Raw genomic sequence first — 19,093 nt, 5'->3', positions numbered from 1 at the left:
GAAAATATCCTAACCATAATAATTACAGTTGCCATGTCGAATACCACAGTGACTGTTATTCGCGTGTTTTGTTTTTCGGGATCAATTCATTTTTTTTTCACTGAACTCCCGCATATAGAACTACCATTCTCTAAATTAGACAAACTTTTCCATGAACATAATGAGAATGATTATCTCTTTGAATTATGGTTCCCATGCATTCTCCCGATTACGGTAAAACCACACTCAAACGTCAAGTACCACCGTACCACTGGTACCACTGTTACATTATCGATTATAGTTTACAAATAATCTGATAATATATCCGAACAGGCTAAAATGTTTCGATCATATTACCTACAACATTTCAAAACAACATCATCTGTGGTTTACAGCTGTGCAGCTGCTGTGAATCTTGCATCACATTTTGTCACAATGTTTATTTTTCACCCACTATTGTATTTTTCATGAATATTTAAACTTTCACGACAAAATCATCTATGTCAAAATAACTTATCACTTGATAAACTCAGTCACCTTGCTTTTGTATGTTTCTTGATATGTTGAACTAAATGTCAAAGGAGCCAGAACAAACAAGCTGACTTATATAAAGCACACTACAGTGGGGATTCGCTCGTTGGGGATCCGCTACATGGAATGACTCGATTGTTGGATGTTCGCTGGTTGGAAAATATTCCAACTAAAAAGCACTCAAATGTCACTAGAAAATGTCAAACTGACTTTGACGTCTGAATACCGTCGCATTGAAGTGTCCATATATAGAATAAATGCGTATGTATATGTGCGTTTCGTGACGATTTGCTCTCCAGATGCGTTAGTGTGGAGCATCTTCACCAGCTGTCAGTCGTTCCAACTAAAGGGTCGGATTCGCTAGATGGAAGGCAGTCGTGTTCCAACCAGCGAACCCCCGCTGTACTTTGAAAGTTTTTTAAAATTTTCAATTGTTACGGTAACTTAAAAGATATTCTCTTATATTTTTATTTTGTTATACAAATTTCAATTTCCTTACAGTTCTCTAGTCGGAATAATTGCAGATATAGTAGCAGTGGTTCAGCCAAGGGGTGGATCACTTCTTCAATGTGCATCGAATGTACATCGATTTGCATCAAATGCATTTTTTTTCTACATTTACATCAGCTTGGCACTGGCCCGTACTATCGTGCCGTGCTATAGCAACGTGTCATTGTTTATTGTGAAAGGCGCAACGCTGAGAGTTCAACTAAACTTTTCGTAGTTTATATTGACTGATATTCTAAAATTAACAACCTATTTTATACGTTTCAGATTACCAAGCTGTTGCTTTAAAGCGGAAATAAATTAAATTTCAATTGAAATGCCGCTTATGGATTCTTGAGGCAAACATCATCTAGGTTTGATTTCTTAACAAAAATCCATGTCCCTGCAGATTCAGTGATGTTTGTAATCAGGAGTAGTAGGAACCTTCTCCCCGGGAAACCCACATTCTGTAACTTACAGGCGCTTCTCATTCTTAAATACAAATCTAGGCGGAAGGAACAACAAAACCCTTGAAAATTATTGGTCTAAATAACTTATTTATTTCGTTCAATGTCCCTTACGGACAGGTACAATACAATTAACTCTAGACTTGATTTATCGACGTTTGGTCTTTCTTTCTTCCAAATTGCTTCCGGATGTTTTGTCTTGGACATACCACAAATATTCCTTTGGCTTATTCATACGAAAATGTTCACGTAGTTATTTAATATGTTGCTGAAACTGTTCATAAATGACAGCAATTGGACAGCCTATCATCAGATCCGTGAGAGACAACTTTATAGAATCTTTAGGTCATAAAACGCATATCTACTTCCAGATATACTCCTTCCAAGACCTGATGTCAGTGAAATAGCAGCTATGACAGACAAAACAATCATTAATCATATCGGATAGATTTTATTCTTTAAATATGCCAACATTCCATCTTTACAATGTCACTAATTTCACGCTTTTCCGTAGCATCTCCAACCATCTCCATATCCATCTTGTCATCAGTTTAACGACCACGTATAGATTTAATGCTTTTTTGCTAAGCCGTTATTTAAATATCGATACCCGGCACTTCAATGAAGAATGTTTCCAGTCCCTTTTGGTACCGGGTTGACCGTTTTTAGGTGAGGTAGCGCAACTCTTCGAAAGTTTATGCAAAAACTGAGTTTGACACGACGACAAAAACAACAATCAAACCTTTGAGCAAGCCATGAATTGTAAATCTATCGAGTGTGCATTTAAATGCATTTGAATGCATGCAAATATTTCGATGCATCAGGAGTGATCCACCCCTTGGGTTCAGCACCAACGAGCATCTGAAAATACTGTGTACCAGGTCCTGTACGGATACTTCTTTTTGGGCCTAAGAATAGCCAAACTTTCTGTTCTGTACAAGAAACACAAGTCTACTATTTCGAGCTGGATTTCACGATACGAGGAAGATGGCTATTTTTCAAGAAGGAGATATGAACGAGATTGCTCAAAGTTCACTTCCGATAAGAGACAATGGTTGGTTGATTTATATATGAAGAATCCTACATTGTTTCTTAATGAAGCGAAAGGTCACTTCCAACGGGAGTTCAAAATGCGAATATCAGTTCCATCTATTTGGAGAATTCTGAATAATGCAGGGTTAACTTTAAAATATCTAGAGAGACGGGCTATTCAGATAAAAAAAAATGATACCATCAGATTTTTTACGAAATTTCTTCGATTCAGTGGGACTACTCTAATTTGGTATTTTTAGACGAAGTTATTGTGCTCTGCAAGATAAATCCACGTAATGCGTTTGTCGATATACCGTCGCAGTGATAATAAAAATCACCAAATGTTTCATATTTAGCCAATTTGAAACATTTGCGTCCTTGAACAACGAAAAAATCCAAGCATACTTGAGTTTTGACGTTGCGTTTGAATTGCGTGCATATCTTCTGCGCGTTACCGCCGCCGCTGGATGTGGATTTAAAATGAGCCCCACAATAGCTTTGATAACAGATCGATGCTTCGTTCTAGATGATATGGTATTCGTGGCAAGCGACTAGTTTTCTGGGGTGAATTCGTAAAGAAAGCTCGTGTTTCTCTTTTGTGCTTTATTGGCCAACATGGAATGATTGATAGTATTCCACTGATGGTACGTTCACACGATTGCTATTTTGCGAGTGTTGTAAACGTTTGGCCCTAGAAACAAATCAAACAAATCGTGCACCCCCGCTAATATGAACGGTACCTCATGCAAACCATCGGGGTTCATTTTTAATTTGAACATCTAGTCACCCTAGAAACGTGTTTCTGGTTACCTCTTTCACTGTTTTGTTTTGATTCTGCGTTCCGTTCCACAGCGTTCCATCTCACTTCACTCCGTTCCATGAGCAAAATGACTTTTGAACCATTTTTAATTTGAACGATGTGCAAATTAGAGGGGTACAGATTAAAAAGTGTTCAGATTTAATGTGGTCAAACCAACGGGGGTACCCGCCCGGATAAAAAATACAATACAAAAACAATATAGCGTATTGCAACAGTACCATTCAATATATTGGAAATACAATACAGTATATTGTACAATGACAATACAATTACAGTACAATATATTGTTTTGAACAGTTCACTGTATTGTATATGAGATTTTGGCAATATAATGTATGGGTGGTTAAGTATCGTAACAATACAAATATAGATATTTTCTCATACAAACATTTTGAAAATACAATACGATATATTGTTCATGTATTGTCTTGATTAGCAATTCGTGTATTGTTGTACAATACAAAAACAATTCAACGAACTGTATCATGATTGCATTCGTCATTACAGCTAATGTCAAGTGACTTCTAAAAAACTACTTATTTTTACTTTTTGAATATTTTTCACCCAACATTTCTTGCTTTCTGAACTTGTTTTGTTTATTTCTTTCAGCAAAGCTACATAGAAAAAAGCAACAGTTGTTTTACTCGAAAATAGGAATTTGACCAAAATTGTAAGGTATAAAACCAATTAAAAACAATACAATGTTCTGTTACAATATATTATATTGTTTTTGAATTGTTTATCCAAACAAGAATAATATTGCTTCGACATTCAATTACAATACGCTGTATTGTATCCAATACGTTATATTGTACATTAATGGTTTATTCCATTCACTGAATGATACGTTTTTATCCGGGCGGTAGATCGCTATCCTGGAATTCACTCAATCTGGATCATGGACGGAGCGAAAATTCATTGCTGTGACAAAATAATTAACTACCTCAGATGTCTTGGCATTTATCCAAAATTTTTACCAGCATATTGCCCGTTTTTCAACCCTATTGAAATAGGGTTGTATCAGGAAGGAGGAAAACAAGATATTAAAGTAGTTATCGCTGAAGTTATGAGCAGTTTCAGGGACTATGATATGTCAAATCTATTTAAGAAATGTGGTTATCTAAGAAGTGGAAAGTTTGACCCTTCTGTTGCTAAAAATATTGAAAACTTCGATACTACTGATTTTGATATTAATAATGAAAAGTGTGAGGCTTAAGGTTGTGAAATGTGATAAATATTTGTCCTTTCCTTATTTGAAATAAATCCTGTAACGTTCGAATAAACGCTTCCTTGTTTTATCTAACAGAAAATCACCGTTATATCATTTTAAACATACAGCGCACTTAGTTTACATCTGTAATACATTTTAGTCGTGGTCTACATCTGCCATATCGGTTACCTTTGTGGCAATACTCTCAGTGAATTCATTGTTGGACACTGCCACTGATGTGTCTATTGCGTTAAAAAACGATTCTCCCAATCTTTCCTGCTGTTTCAATGCTTCGATCCGCATCTTCAAATGTGACATTTTCAAACGCAGTTCTTCTTCAATAACCTGCACAGCTAGAAATGCCTCTTTGGTAGCTGCAATTTCCTCACGAAATGTAGCATTCACATTATGAGCAATGATCAATCCTCGCTTAATGTGTTGAATCCTTGCATCCTCTTTTGCTTTAAAAAGATGTTGAAAATGTTCTGGAGGAGCAGAGTTTTTCATAGCATCGCGCATATGAGCAGCTAATGATAATATTGCTGAGGCCCACATTGACCACACGATTTCATGAGCATCCCACCGATCACCATGAGAAACTCGTAGCTCTCGAGAAAGCTCAACCACTACCTGAGTTGTAGCCGCGCCAGATTTATCACGATTTGATGGATCAATCAAATGTTCTTTGACCGTTGAAAATATTTTCCTCGAGCTCACAGATAGAGAGTACACATGAAGCAAAATGTGGATTTTTTTACCTTTCCAATAATGTAGCACGTAAGCGGTCAATTTATCCAACTGGGTGTACTTTCTGTTCTGCTTCTCATAGAAAATGGCAAATTTTCCAAAATCGCTTTCCTCCGGTTGATCTTTATCAGACCACACAGGAACAGTGGTGCCATCAGCTTGCTGAACAAAGATGACTTCCCGTAGCAAGTGAGATCTAGCTAAATTCCAAAGCTTATTTTTGAAGTCATTGACCGATTTTGCCTGTATGTCCCAGTAGGCAACATGAGCACCGAAAGATTGACCCTTAAACTCGCGAACAAATGCTAACAGGCGACATCCGTATAAACTTTCGTTTACCGTGGGTTCTTCAATCGGCTTTTCCTCTAGCTGCTCATCATGAAAGTTACTAAGATCCGCCGAGAGTTCCGCCTCCATATCGTCCAGCATTTCAATGTTTTCAAAAACAATCTCCCCACTTGCCTCCGTGGAGCTGTCTATTTCTTCCGCACGCTATTTCAGCGTAGTTGCTCCTAGAACGTTACCAAAACATATGTTTTATTAAAATTGCACCACAAACTTAATGAACTACTTACTTTTTCTGTTATATACTGCTTCGCGACTAAAAATGGGTAAACCAACGTGCGAAGTTCGATTTTTGACCAACTTCGCCGCGTCGCGAGTCGCTTCGCTATAGAGCGCATCTATGCCCTCCGCCGTGTGCATTATGCGCACTATTGAGAATCGAGCTGCGACGCGGCGAAGTTGGTCAAAAATCGAACTTCGCACGTTGGTTCACCCATTTTTAGTCGCGAAGCAGTATATTAAATCCAGAACGGCTCATTTTGTTGAAATTATCGATGCTGATTCTGATTTCATATTTCGAGCTTCACAGAGAACTGTCAAATCGGATCAAGAAGCGTTGGGAAAAAAGGTGGGTGGTATGAGAGCGAAATCGAGATCAAAATATGAGAGCAACGAAATTCATGTCAACAAAGTCTAAGTAGTCATAATGAGCTTTTATTGGCTTTTATCGGTGAAAACGATACTGCTCAAAGTGGAAGGGAGCAAGGAAAGTAATGAAAGAATATGATGGATAGAATCGCAAGCGAGCGACGAGAGAAATGAATAGAAGTTGAAAACTAACAGAGGGCCATATGTGAACAACTCAATCGAAGCGACAAATCGTTGCCTAACATCCAGGTCTTGTTTTGGACTTTATATTTTTTGCGTTCAAATTTTCTGAAATAAATCAAGAAAAAGCCAAAAATCTTTGTACCATATCAACAACTGTTTCTTGTAGAATTATACTCCAATGCTACGTTCAGACTAGAGCTTATCACAGAGAAACAGACGTAACACTTAGAACAAATCGCGATCAAAATCATAGTCGCGAAAACATGTACGCGCAATGCTAAAAACACTGTAGGTGGCCGATGGACCAACAGGTGGCAGTAGTGTGTAAACGTCAAACACGAACAAAAACGACGCGAGCGCTGCGGGTGGTCGATTGACCACCTACCATATATTCGAATCGATCGTTAAAAAGTTGGTCGATGGATAGCAGTGAGAGTGTGACGTCTGTTTGTTTGTGAGCTTATATTACGTACACTCAGAAATAAAATAGTCACAGAATTATTAAAGTTTATGCATTAATGACTATTTTCTATCTGCCTCTTTTTCATTCTGCTGTGAATTTCTACACTAAATGTCATTTCACCTGGGTTGAAGCTTAGCGATGCTTGAACCCAGGCGAATTGACAAACAGGAATATAATTCCCTGCAGAATGAAAGAGAGGCAGATAGAGAATAGTCATAAATTACTTAAATTTAGTCATTCTGTGACTACCCGTCTTTCTGAGTGTATTTAATTTAGGCTATCTTGATATATCAAACGTCATGTTTCTTATTTCCAGTGAAAACTAGATGTAAAGTTTCTGATGTCAAGAGAGCCTATAATACGTAATATCAGCTCTAGTCTGAACGTACCACAACTCTAGTTTCAAATTTCAGATTGTACGATATACAACCTTTAATACTTTTATAGAAAAAAAAAGTTTTTAACCTTTCGGTCGTCGCGCGGATTTTTGTAACGCGAGTAGTCGCGCGTTGTACTTTGTACAACACCCTTGGTTTTGCGAATATCCCAGGATTCTGACCACTTAGAAAGATGACGTCTTCGGCAAAATTGTTCAGTAGCTCAAGGGCTACCATTTTTTTAACCAAGAAATTCGGGGTTTTGCCACTAGGCGGCGCTAGTGAGCATGAAACTTGTGTTTCGCAGATCTCAGGATCTTGACCACTTAGAAAGATGACGTCACAGACAAACAGACGTAACACTTAGAACAAATCTCGATAAAAATTATAGTCACGAGGGCATGTACGCCCAATGCTAAAGTCAGTGTGTTTGGCCGACGGACCAACAGATGGCGGTAGTGTGTAAACGTCAAATACGAACAAAAACGAAGCGAGCGCTGCGGGTGGCGGATTGGCTACCTACCATATTTTTGAACCGATCGTTAAAAAGGTGGTCGATGGACAATGATGAGAGTGTGACGTCTGTTTGTCTGTGATGACGTCTTCGGCAAAGTTGTTCGGTAACTCAAGGACTATCATTGTATGAGCTAGTTGATTCAAAATTGTGCCACTAGGTGGCGCTAGTGAACATAAAACATGTGTTTAGCAAATATCTCAGGAGCCTAATCACTTAGAAAGATGGTATCTTCGGCAGAGTTGTTCAGTAGCTCAAATTCTTTCTTTGTTTAATCCTTAAAGTTCGAGATTTTGCAAAATAATGTTAGTCACTGAGCTTCTGAACAACTTTGTCGAAGGTGCCTGTCTAAAAAGTTGAGATCCTTCAGTATCCGCAAAACAAAATTTCATGCACACTAGCGCCGCCTGGTGGCAAAATACCCTATTTCTTGGCTCAAATAATGATAGTCCTTGAGCTACTGAACTACTTTGCCGAAGACACTATCTTTCTAAGTGGTTAGGCTCCTGAGATATCTGCAAACAGAAGTTTCATGCTCACTAGCGCCACCTAGTGGCAAAATTTTGAATCAACTAGCTCGAAAAATGATAGTTCTTAACTTACTAAACAACTTTGCCGAAGACGACATCCATCTAAATAGTCAGGATCCTGAAATATCTCCAAAACAAAAGTAAAACTTCCATGCCCACTAGTGCCACCTAGCGGTCAAATTCCGAATTAAATGAGGTACCATCAGATAGCGCTTCACCTCCAGAATAACTTTAATAAAGACCCCAAGTTTCTATATTATCTGGATTTTAAGAAATGACGATTTCAATCTGTGGTTTCCTCGAACCGTACATAGTGCGTTCATTATTATGCGACTTGCATGTACATATTTTGTTGATTTTACCGTATTATAAAGGGCCATACTGTGAATAAAAACTGTCGAGTATTGTTCTTAAGAAGATTCTTGAGGAATACATTTTGGATTGGTGTCGATAGATATCTTTGTTGCAATATGATAGCATATAAATCACAACTGTTGTACAAAGTACAACAGCGCGACAGCCCGAAGGTTAATAATAGCTGTGTTCAATGACTTTGATCGAACTTGCTCGGGGTTGGTTGTATTAGCTCGTATTTTTTGTCAACAAATAACTGTCAAAGCTACTTCGAGCAACTCCAAGCTGCTTTCTCAATGAACGCTCTTTTTACTCTTTTTACTAATTTACCGGAATTCCACGTGAAAAAAAATTCGCGCACTTAACAATCCGTATCGCTTCGGAATTTTGCTTTTTTTTCTCAATGTTTACGTTTTAAACGTCAAAAACACGAGCTACTGCGAGCTGGTTGAACTAGCTCGGACTCTAGCTTCCAACCTGTTTCGAGCGACTCGGAGTTGGTTGGACTCGGCTCAATGAACACAAACCCGAGCGACTCGAAGTAGGTTGGAGTGGCTCAATGAACACCAAAAGCTGACTCGCAAGTGGTTGCAACCAAGTTCGAGCAGCTCGTTGAACACAGCTAATGTTGCTACCTCGCGCAGACTCTTACCTTAACTATTCTTCGCAAGTGCCACATCTGTTCGGCTTCCAGCTGTGCCAACGTCAAAATGTCAACAAACTTTTGCCGTGATGTCGTTCGCTTTTATTTATTTTCATGCCATCGCTCACGCACACAACACCGGTCCGCTCACATGTGTGCGTGCGATCGTCTCGTCAGTCAGTGTGTGAGAAGCGATTGTGTCAAGAGTCGCTCGTAAGTCAAAATCCATCCCGAAAGTGAAGTTGGTGGAAAAAGATGACTGCCTCCGTCGTTTCGTAGTTTTGTCGTCGCGTAAAATTAGCCCCCCAAAAAGTGGCCAACCGCAAAACCGTCGGCATCAGCAGATTCCGGAAGTGTTTCCGTGGCTTTTAGGCTACTAGCCTTCGTGTTGATCGATAGTTTCCCTGAGTTGTGAGTGTTTTGTGTGGTGAACGTCGCAAAAGTGGCATAAAATTTCTGGGTCTGTGGGGGGAATAATGTTCGACAACGACCTCCGCCCGGAACAGAATGAGGGCCAGTTTTGTCGATTGTGCTTCACAAAGTCGGCCGAGCTGTGTCCGCTGTTTCCGCCAGCCAGCATTCCGAACAAGGCGCTGCTTCACAAAATTTTCGACTGCACCACCATAACGGTAAGTACGGGACAGGGAGGGCATTAGGGCGAGGTGAGCAATCCGGTGGGGTGGAAGTGTGGAACCGACCAGGGCATATCTATTTGGGGAAGACGTAGGAGGGGCCCCGGGGGGTGAGCAACTTGTGAAGGGAAAATATAACTTCTCTGTACCGTCAGTGTGAGCTAAGGGACGGAAGCAGGATGGGGGAAGGGGTCAGGAAGTTTACGAGTTTTCATAAAAAGCTATCATATTTCTGTATAGGAAAACGCTGAGCGCTGTGTGAACTTTTGCCTGTCTCTCTTGTTTTCTAAATTATGCTTGAAGTTTTTTCCTCCTGCAAATTATTCCGTATCGATTTGTATGGGTAAGTTGTATTAGTATGAAGTAAAATTATTCCACTTTTGAATGTATGTATTTTGTATGTGCAAGTCCCACAAGCTAAGAAAACTTGTACTGGTTGGTTGGTAACATAAAAAGTTTTTATTAAAATCCTTCGCTACTAAAAAAACGCAATATAATCTTCGGAACCGTGCTGCCATTTGGGGTGCTGGTAACGTTTGTCTGTGTCTGCTTTTTCGATTTATTGCCTGTGTTTTTTTTATGAACACAGAGAATGACTTGGAAGTTTTGTGGAGCGTTATGAAACTCGGTGTCATATCTTAGATTACGATCTATTTTACGCTTTTCTTCAAATATAAAGATGCCAGAAGCACTCAGTGTGTTTGTACATTTCTGTATTTTGGAATTAGATATATGTATTGAGGTACCCTTATTAATTACAATACATTGTCCATTTCCTACATTATTCATTGCCTCGACTGCCTCCACTAGTCTTTATTGTAGATCAAGTGTGAAGCATAACTGAACGACTGTACCATTATATGATATCCAAAAACAACTTGCTGTTGTCAAATCGATTAAGTAGATAGGTATTCAAGGAGAATACATGCTGTGCTTTTTACCTTGAAATAGAATATGATTTTTTTGTTGCTCTGTTGTAATACTGGTCTTATCACCTTATCACAGGTTTTACAAAGCTTAAATGCAGTGATTTATATGCTTATAGAGAACTGTTATCTCATCAATTTGGCAAAAAAGAACTATCAATATCGTACGATATATCGAATTAAAAATACATCAAAAATAAAGGTCATATGTGTCCTCTATTACTCGAAAATAAAATGTTTCCAGTTACTTGTATCTTTGGAATAATGGAGAAGAATCTAAGTTGTGTCCAAAAATGACCCACTTCCATATTAGTAGGGAGCCGGATTCTATTCTTGGCACTTTTGATTCACTTCGGCAGTGGGGTTTTTAAAAGCTACTGAGCTCATATTCGGCCACAATATGCGTTTCATTGATGTTCTTCGTATCGCAAAGTTTCAGAAAATTCGGCCGACAAAAATCCCCCATGCCAAAGTGAATCATGGAAGTGCCCAAGAAGCTCTGCACCCTATCTAGTAGCTTTCTGAATTTGAATATGCAGTGCTGTTCGGCAAATAGTAGCGCATGTCGATGTTTATACAAAATGCTCAATTTTAGCATACTCTAGGCAACCTTCATGAAATCGAACTGATTTTTTTTTCCCGCAAAACAAGTATGTTCAATTATGTAATTACCAAATTTGTGTTTAGATTAGACCTGCTAGACTAGAGGACAAATAATTCAGTTCAGAAAAAAATTCAACAATATGCACCAGGAAACCTGTAAGAAATACAAAGTTTATATTGGCTGCTTGGGCACGTCAGGAGTTAATCATCAATATTAACCTCCTTTTCCCGAGCAGCCTAGATAGCCGCGTAGTGTCGGTAGCGGTTGTTTCAATTGGCTAAGAATTAACACTACGGACTGCCTGTTCCGATGGTAAAAGTCCACCTCACAGGTGACCCCTAATTTATGGTGTAATGCGTACCGTGCCTAGGAATGAATGGTTAGGGGGTTCAACCTAACCGCAAACGGAGCCTGTGGGCACTCTTTGCAGCAATGTGCCCTTCCTGTGCTACCCGGAGCAAAAGCGCAGGTGACCTTGTGTTTCTCCGAGACAATCGGCTGCCCTTCTTCAGTCTCAAATCTGAGGCCAAATAATGATGGGATTATGAATATGTTGCTGTTTAATTTTAATTATCACCTATATGGTTTCGCATTTCTGCGGACACAGTGTAAGTCCTTTTCGCCTTTGGCGACTTTCAATAGATACCGATCTGATTTTTTCGCTGCTGGTCCTTTTCGTGCTGAGATTGCAAAAAGCTTCATCCTGCCTAGTTTGGGTAGTGGCTAAGGTTAGGATAGCTCAGATCAATCTTCAGTATAAAAGAACAGCAACGATCAATCTTTGCAGACTCATGCAAAATGGTACAGCCCAAGTGGCGCTAGTTCAACAACCTTACTTTCGCAAGGGGGACTTTTATCCAGATAACCTTGTGGACCCAGTTTTTGCTACTTTCAGCAAACTTGAAATGGCAAACTCGCGCTCAATGCCCCGCGCATGTGTGCTCGTTAATAACGCAATCGTTGCTACACTCATTTCTGAGTTAAACTCCAGAGATGCATGTGTTGTCACAATCGATGTTTCTGTTGGTGACCTCAACAGGAAATAGCCTATTGTTCGGTATATTTACCACATGATAAACTATCCCCAACGGATGACTTCAAACGAGTTGTAGTACACTGCGTAACAAAAGGCCTTCCGCTGATTGTGGGCAGTGATGCCAATGTTCATCACGTCATCTGGGGAAGCTTAAATATCAATTTGAGAGGTCTGATGTAATACTTAAGTAGTACAGATCTTGTATTACTTAACATAGGCAATCGCCCAACCTTCATGGTATCTAATAGAGAAGAAATGTCAGACATAACGCTCTGCTCGAATAGAATCAGTCACGAGTTGACGAATTAGCATGTATCAGATGAGGAGTCATTATCTGATCATCGCTACATCTTCTTTGAACAGTCAAATGTAACTGCGCAGAATTTGCGTTTTAGGAATCCCCGGTCCACAAACTAGGAACTCTACAATGAATTGGTTGCGACCAAATTTCATGGATATTCTCCGTCCATGGAAAATCCAAGTGATTTGGATGATGCCGTGGATACTACAACGTCCTACATTATGGAAGCTTTTGAAGAACCATGTCATCTGCGGTCTGTGAAGACTACAAGAGGGACCCCATGGTAGAATTCCGATCTGACTAGACTCAGGAAACAATGTAGAATTAGTTGGAACAGACGCCGTTCAGCTGGATCAGAGTCCTTCAAGTCGGATCGCAAGGCTTACAAGAAGGCTCTTCGTTCTGCTGAACGATCCGGCTGGAAAAACCTTTGTACAATTGTTTCCAGTTTGTTCCTGAACAAAATCCAGTTAGTCGGCTGAACAAAATCCTTGCAAAATCTAAAGATTACGAAGTAAACAAAATTCGCTTACCTAATGGTGATTTTACTTCTTCTGATGAAGAAGTTTTGAAATGTTTATTCAGTACACACTTCCCCGGATGTGTGGATATAGCATCTACGAATGAACCCAATGTCTTTTCATGGTTTTGGCTCGCTGTATAGTAACTACTGAATCGATTCAATGAGCATTTAATAGTTTTGCTCCTTTCAAATCTCCAGGAGCGGATGGGATTTATCCTGTTCTGCTCCAGAAGGGATTTGAGTTTATTAAACATGTTTTGAAAAAGCTACTTGTAAGCAGTTTTGCTACCGGGTACATTCCCAGATCCTGGCGTGATATTACTGTAAAGTTTATCCCGAAAGGAGGACGTGCGTCGTGTGAAGAAACGAAGAGTTTTAGACCAATCAGTCTGACCTCTTTTCTTCTGAAATGTCTGGAACGCATTATCGATCATCACATCCGTGATGTTTATTTGGCAAACATGCCTCTTCATGTCAATCAACATGCTTACCAATCTGGAAAGTCCACTGTGACTCTTTTACACAAAGTTGTATACGATATCGAGAAAGCATTCGCTCAGAAGCAATCCTGCTTGGGTGTTTTCTTGGATATTGAGGGTGCCTTTGATAACGTGTCTTTCGATGCCATATTGGAAGCCGCACGAAACCATGGGCCACCTACAATGATTACCAATTGGATTCATCAAATGCTCAAAAATCGACATCTCTTCTCGACATTGCTTGATGGCGATGTCTGGCGCGTTTTCTACAACTCCAGAGGCCCTTTTCGACGTTGCGCCACTACACATACATCTTAAACAAGAAGCACTTTTTTGCTCTTACCGTTAATGGGTACTGGATCTACTAAAGAAAAATCCAGTGAATCGTAGATCTACACACACTTCGTTGTTTCCACTTTTGGTAAATTGGGACAAAATGGTCCTTGCTCCAAGTGATCTCACAATAGCTTGTTACTTTCCTTACAGGACATTTACCACACAATTCCCTTCACGGGAAGAGTGGACGTCTGGCGATTTGGAAAGAAATCAAACAATATAATATGTTACACTGATGGCTCCCTTCTTGAAGGTGAAGCTGGTGCAGGTGTATATTCTCGTGAGCTAAGGCTGAATCAGTTTTACTCACTTGGTAGAAACTGCACCGTTTTGCAGGCGGAAATATTTGCTCCTATGCAATCAGCACTTCAACAATGCGTAATGGGTAAAGTCATATACTTCTGTTCAGATAGTCAGGCTGCTAGAAAAGCTCTTGCTTCGGCCAACTCAAGGTCGATGCTTGTTATCGCATGTCGAACTCAAATTGAGGAACTGAATCCAGTCAACTCTGTAAACCTTGTATCTGTCATTCTTACATCACCGGAAATTAATTGGCTGATGAGCTTGCTCGCGATGGAGCATCGCATGACTTCATTGGCCCTGAGCCGGCTATTCCCATTTCGAAGTACTGGGTGAAGCTTCAGATAAATTCTTGGGCGGAAACTCAGCACAAGCAATATTGGAATAGTTTGGAGTCGTGTCGTCAAACGAAACTGTACATTACTGAGCCATCTCCAAGGGTGACAAAGTAACCACGTGTGTAGCTCGTCGTTTCTGAGAAAATGAATGAATAAGCATCCAAACCAACATCACTGACAGGTATAAAATGATCCTTTCTTCACCATAGCGTTGTTAAATAACGTGTAAATCCATTCAAATGCTCAGAAACAATGAACTACACACATGGTTACCAATGGCTTTAAGGGCGAGATAATATGTTATGCGAGTATTTAACAAATCTGTGAAAGCAAAATTGCAGTCTCTTGGTCAGAGCGTTGACAGGCCACCGCCGACTCAACTATCACATGGCAAATATTCAGCGTGCTGACTCATTTGTGTGTGATAGTTGTGACTCCGATTATGAAACTTCGTATCACCTGATATGTAACTGTCCAGTTTTTGCGCAAATGCGATTCCAATTACTTGGTAAACACTATTATTAAGTGAAACTGATTCCAGAATCCTGAATCTTCAGGCCCTTCTGTTATTCTAAACCACTGTGGTAATAAGGTGTAGGCTCCCGTTACGCTCATGCGTTTTGCAGTGTGCCCTTTTTTGGGCGCTGTTTGATCACATTGTGGTATTTATGGAGCTACATGCTCTCATTTCGCTTATGTGATCTTTCCTTGTCAAAGGACCCCACTCCTATTCTCCCATCTTTCCCTTCCCTTTCCTCTCCCATCGGGTAGATGATGAAATAGGCTCAAATATGGCTGTGGCATAAATCTCCCAACTGAACAGCAGGCACGGAAGTCCATCAGCTTGTCGAAGTCCCCGGCGAACTGGAATGTTCGCCCAAAATTTTCAAGCTATCCTGCCGTCACCGTTTATCGTTGCTCTTATCAATCTTGTGAGCTTCTCTGGAAAGCTGTACTCGTCCATTTTTTTTAATTCCTTTATTAGTATCATTCCAAACATTACATTAATTTCTTATATCTAGGTGTTCGGTGTTATTAGACAACACTATCATCCTATTTTGGTAAAACAAATTTAAGATTTTATCAACATTTTGTTAACAACATATTACATTTCATTTGCCGTAGCAGTTCAGATTTTTACAGGTGAGTTGATTTTACCTGCTTATAAAAGAAAAAAAAAACACGTTTTCAATTTACTTTACCTAACTTAACCTAAATATATAACGCATTAATCGTGGCAATAGAAGATTGTAACGATTTTTGCCTGAAATTATAAATTATTTTATTTGACATTTGTTTGAATGTTTCAACATTGAATATTCTACGTAACTCATTGGTACTTACTATACCAGGGAGGAAGCTTCAGAATCATTTTCAAAATTTTATTCTGAAGTCTTTGCAGAGCTTTCTTCCTGGTATTACAACAGCTAGTCCATATTGGTACAGCATACAACATGGCTGACCTGAAAATTTGTTTGAATATCAAAAGCTTGTTTTTAAGACCAAGTTTTGATTTTCTATTAATAAGAAGACATTTTTCATAGTTGTTACATTTGGCATTGAGAGCATTCAGCTCAATGTGATTTTTGAAAGTTAAATTCTTATCTAGCATGAGCCCTAGATACTTAACTTCATCTTACCAATTTATTGGAACCCCTCTCATCGTGACAACATGTCTACTTGAAGGTTTCAAATAAAGAGCTTTTGGTTTATGTGGGAATATTTTTAGTTGAGTTTTGGAAGCATTAGGAGAAATATTCCATTTTTGAAAGTATGAAGAAAAAATATACAAACTTTTTTGCAATCGACTACAGATGACACGCAGACTTCGTCATTTGGCGGAGAGGCCTGTGTCATCCGCAAACAAGAATTTTTGACATCCCTGAGGTAACTCAAGTAAGTCAGATGTGAAAATCTTGTATAATATTGGTCCCAAAATGCTGCCTTGGGGAACACCAGCTCTTACAGGAAGACTTTCAGATCTGGAGTTCTGATAATTAGCCTGAAGTGTATGATTTGACAGATAACTTTGAATTATTCTAACAATGTATGTTGGAAGATTAAGGTTTTTAAATTTTATGGTCAAACCTTCATGCCAAACACTGTCGAATGCTTTTTCTTTGTCTAGAAGACAAAGACCCGTAGAATAGCCTTCAGATTTGTTGGAACGGATCCAATTTGTTACACGTAAAAGTTGATGAGTGGCCGAATGTCCATGGCGGAATCCGAACTGTTCATTGGCAAAAAATTATTTTTCGTTGATGTGGGCCATCATTCTGTTCGAAATAACCTTTTCAAAAAGTTTACTGATGGAGCAAAGCAAACTGATTGGACGATAGCTGGAAGCTTCTGCAGGATTTTTGACTTGTTTTTAAAATTGGTACAACTTTAGCAACTACTTTCTGGAAGTTTCTTGATGAGGATGTAGAAAATTCCATCATCGCCAGAGGCTTTCATATTTTTGAATTTTTTAATAATAATTCTCACTTCTTCCAAATCAGTATCCCAGGAATTGTCTAAAACGTTATCTTTATTGAGAATGTTTTCGAAGTCCTGAGTAACTTGATTTTCTATTGGACTAGTAAGTCCTGAATCAAAAATTGTGCGCGCTTTCAAACTGTATAGCAAGTTTTTGAGTTTTTCGCAATTAGTAATAATTTGTTTCCTCTTTCAATGCCGGTATTGGCTTTTGAGGATTTTTCAAAGTTTTAAATAATTTACAAAAGGGCTTAGAGCCAGGGTTCAATTGAGAAATTTTATTTTTAAAAATTTGGTTTCCTAATTGTGAAAATCGTTTTTGAATTTCTTTCTGCAGATCCTGCCATATAATTTTCATAGCAGGACCGCGTTGAAATTGCCTTCTTCTCACGTTTTTAAGACGTATCAAGAATTTAAGATCATCATCTATAATCAAGGATTGAAATTTTGCTTCACTTTTTGGAATTGCAATGCCTCTGGCTTCAACAATGGAATGTGTTAAAGTTTCGAGAGCATTGTCAATATCAAGTGTTTTTTACAAATAAATGTTAACATCAAGATTAGAGTCAATATATGTTTCATAAATATTCCAGTCGGCTCGTAACTAATTGAAAGTGGAGCTAATAGGGTTGAGAATCACTTCATGGGATAATTGAAATGTAACAGGGACAGTCGGTTAAGACCAAATCAATCGTCTAGAAGAGGGAAAACATGTAAGGCTATCAGGGTATTGAATTGAGAAATATCCTGAAGAGCACTCATTAAATAAAATTCTGCCGTTGGAATTTTCAAAATAGTTTGGATCTCTTTTAAGTTTGAATTTCAAGTGAGTTTCAGTAATAACTGCTATATGTGTGTTATTAGCTGTTAGACAATTAAACAGCTCGTCCTCTTTACCATTCAAAGAACGAGCATTCCAATTTAAAATATTTAAATTATTATTTGGATCCATTAGAAAAACGCAGGGCTGTTACAACAGGTGCGAATTTCGCGATTCTCGCGGATTTCGCGATTCTCGCGGATTTCGCGATTTTCGCGGATTTGTAGCGGATTTGGCCAGCCAAGCGCGAAAATCGCGGGTGAGTAAAATTATGTCGCGAAAATCGCGGATTTCCCAAATCATGCGGCAAAAATTGCAGTTATATACAGTCGTGATTTCATAATTATTAATGACACTAATCTAAAATTCTATTCTATTGATGGCGATCTATAGGTTTTTGACTTTAAGATAAACTGGAAATACAAAATTAAACCGTTCAAATCCTGTGAGTTTGAAGGACATTTCTCTTCCGTTAAAAATCTTAGAAAAGGGCGCTCAGTAAGACCACTCACCACATTTGGTTTGACTTTTAAATTTATGAAATCAGAATTTCTGATATGTCAAAATATGAAACCGTGTAAGAATGCCAAATTTGTTCAGCTTGATTACATAAATGCATACCTTCAAAGTTTGTACGGATAATATGCGGACACTCTGGCTGAGTGTTGGCGCTGCAGTCATAGTTGGTTACCCTATGAAATCTTAGGATCGATAGGAAAGTTTAAAACAATAGATAGTTCCGCAGTCAAATTAGGAGTTTTGTCAGTGAAGAATAAGTATTGTAAATCTAGAAGATACAAATTACATGAATTTAATGGGAAGCAGCACTAAAAATTGTATGTATAATTAATGCAATATTTGATGTTAATATAACTAAATAAAACCTCTTGCAGTGTAAGCTGATCACCATAAAACCATTTTACAATCTGCTTTGCAAATCAGTGCAACGGTTGAATCACCACCACAACACACCGGTTAAAAAGTTAGCAACTGGTGAAATCACTCAAAATAAAAGTAGTTTTGCTTAGTAAATTTTTGTTCAGCAACAATG

General features: G+C 38.7%; 1 protein-coding gene across 1 annotated transcript in view; it reads left to right on the top strand.

Moving 5' to 3' along the window:
• The first annotated feature begins 9,447 nt into the window (after window positions 1-9,447).
• Window positions 9,448-19,093, top strand: part of LOC5578978 — a 43,655-nt gene continuing 34,009 nt past the window's right edge. The window contains exon 1 of the mRNA XM_021857296.1: window positions 9,448-9,898. Coding sequence (XP_021712988.1) covers window positions 9,746-9,898 — 153 coding nt within the window. The 5' untranslated portion in view covers window positions 9,448-9,745. The remainder of the gene's footprint in view (window positions 9,899-19,093) is intronic.

This window comes from Aedes aegypti, chromosome 1 (assembly GCF_002204515.2).
Source record: "Aedes aegypti strain LVP_AGWG chromosome 1, AaegL5.0 Primary Assembly, whole genome shotgun sequence".
Taxonomy (NCBI): domain Eukaryota; kingdom Metazoa; phylum Arthropoda; class Insecta; order Diptera; family Culicidae; genus Aedes; species Aedes aegypti.
Note: the sequence above shows the minus strand (reverse complement) of the source record. Positions and strands in the feature narration are given on the sequence as shown.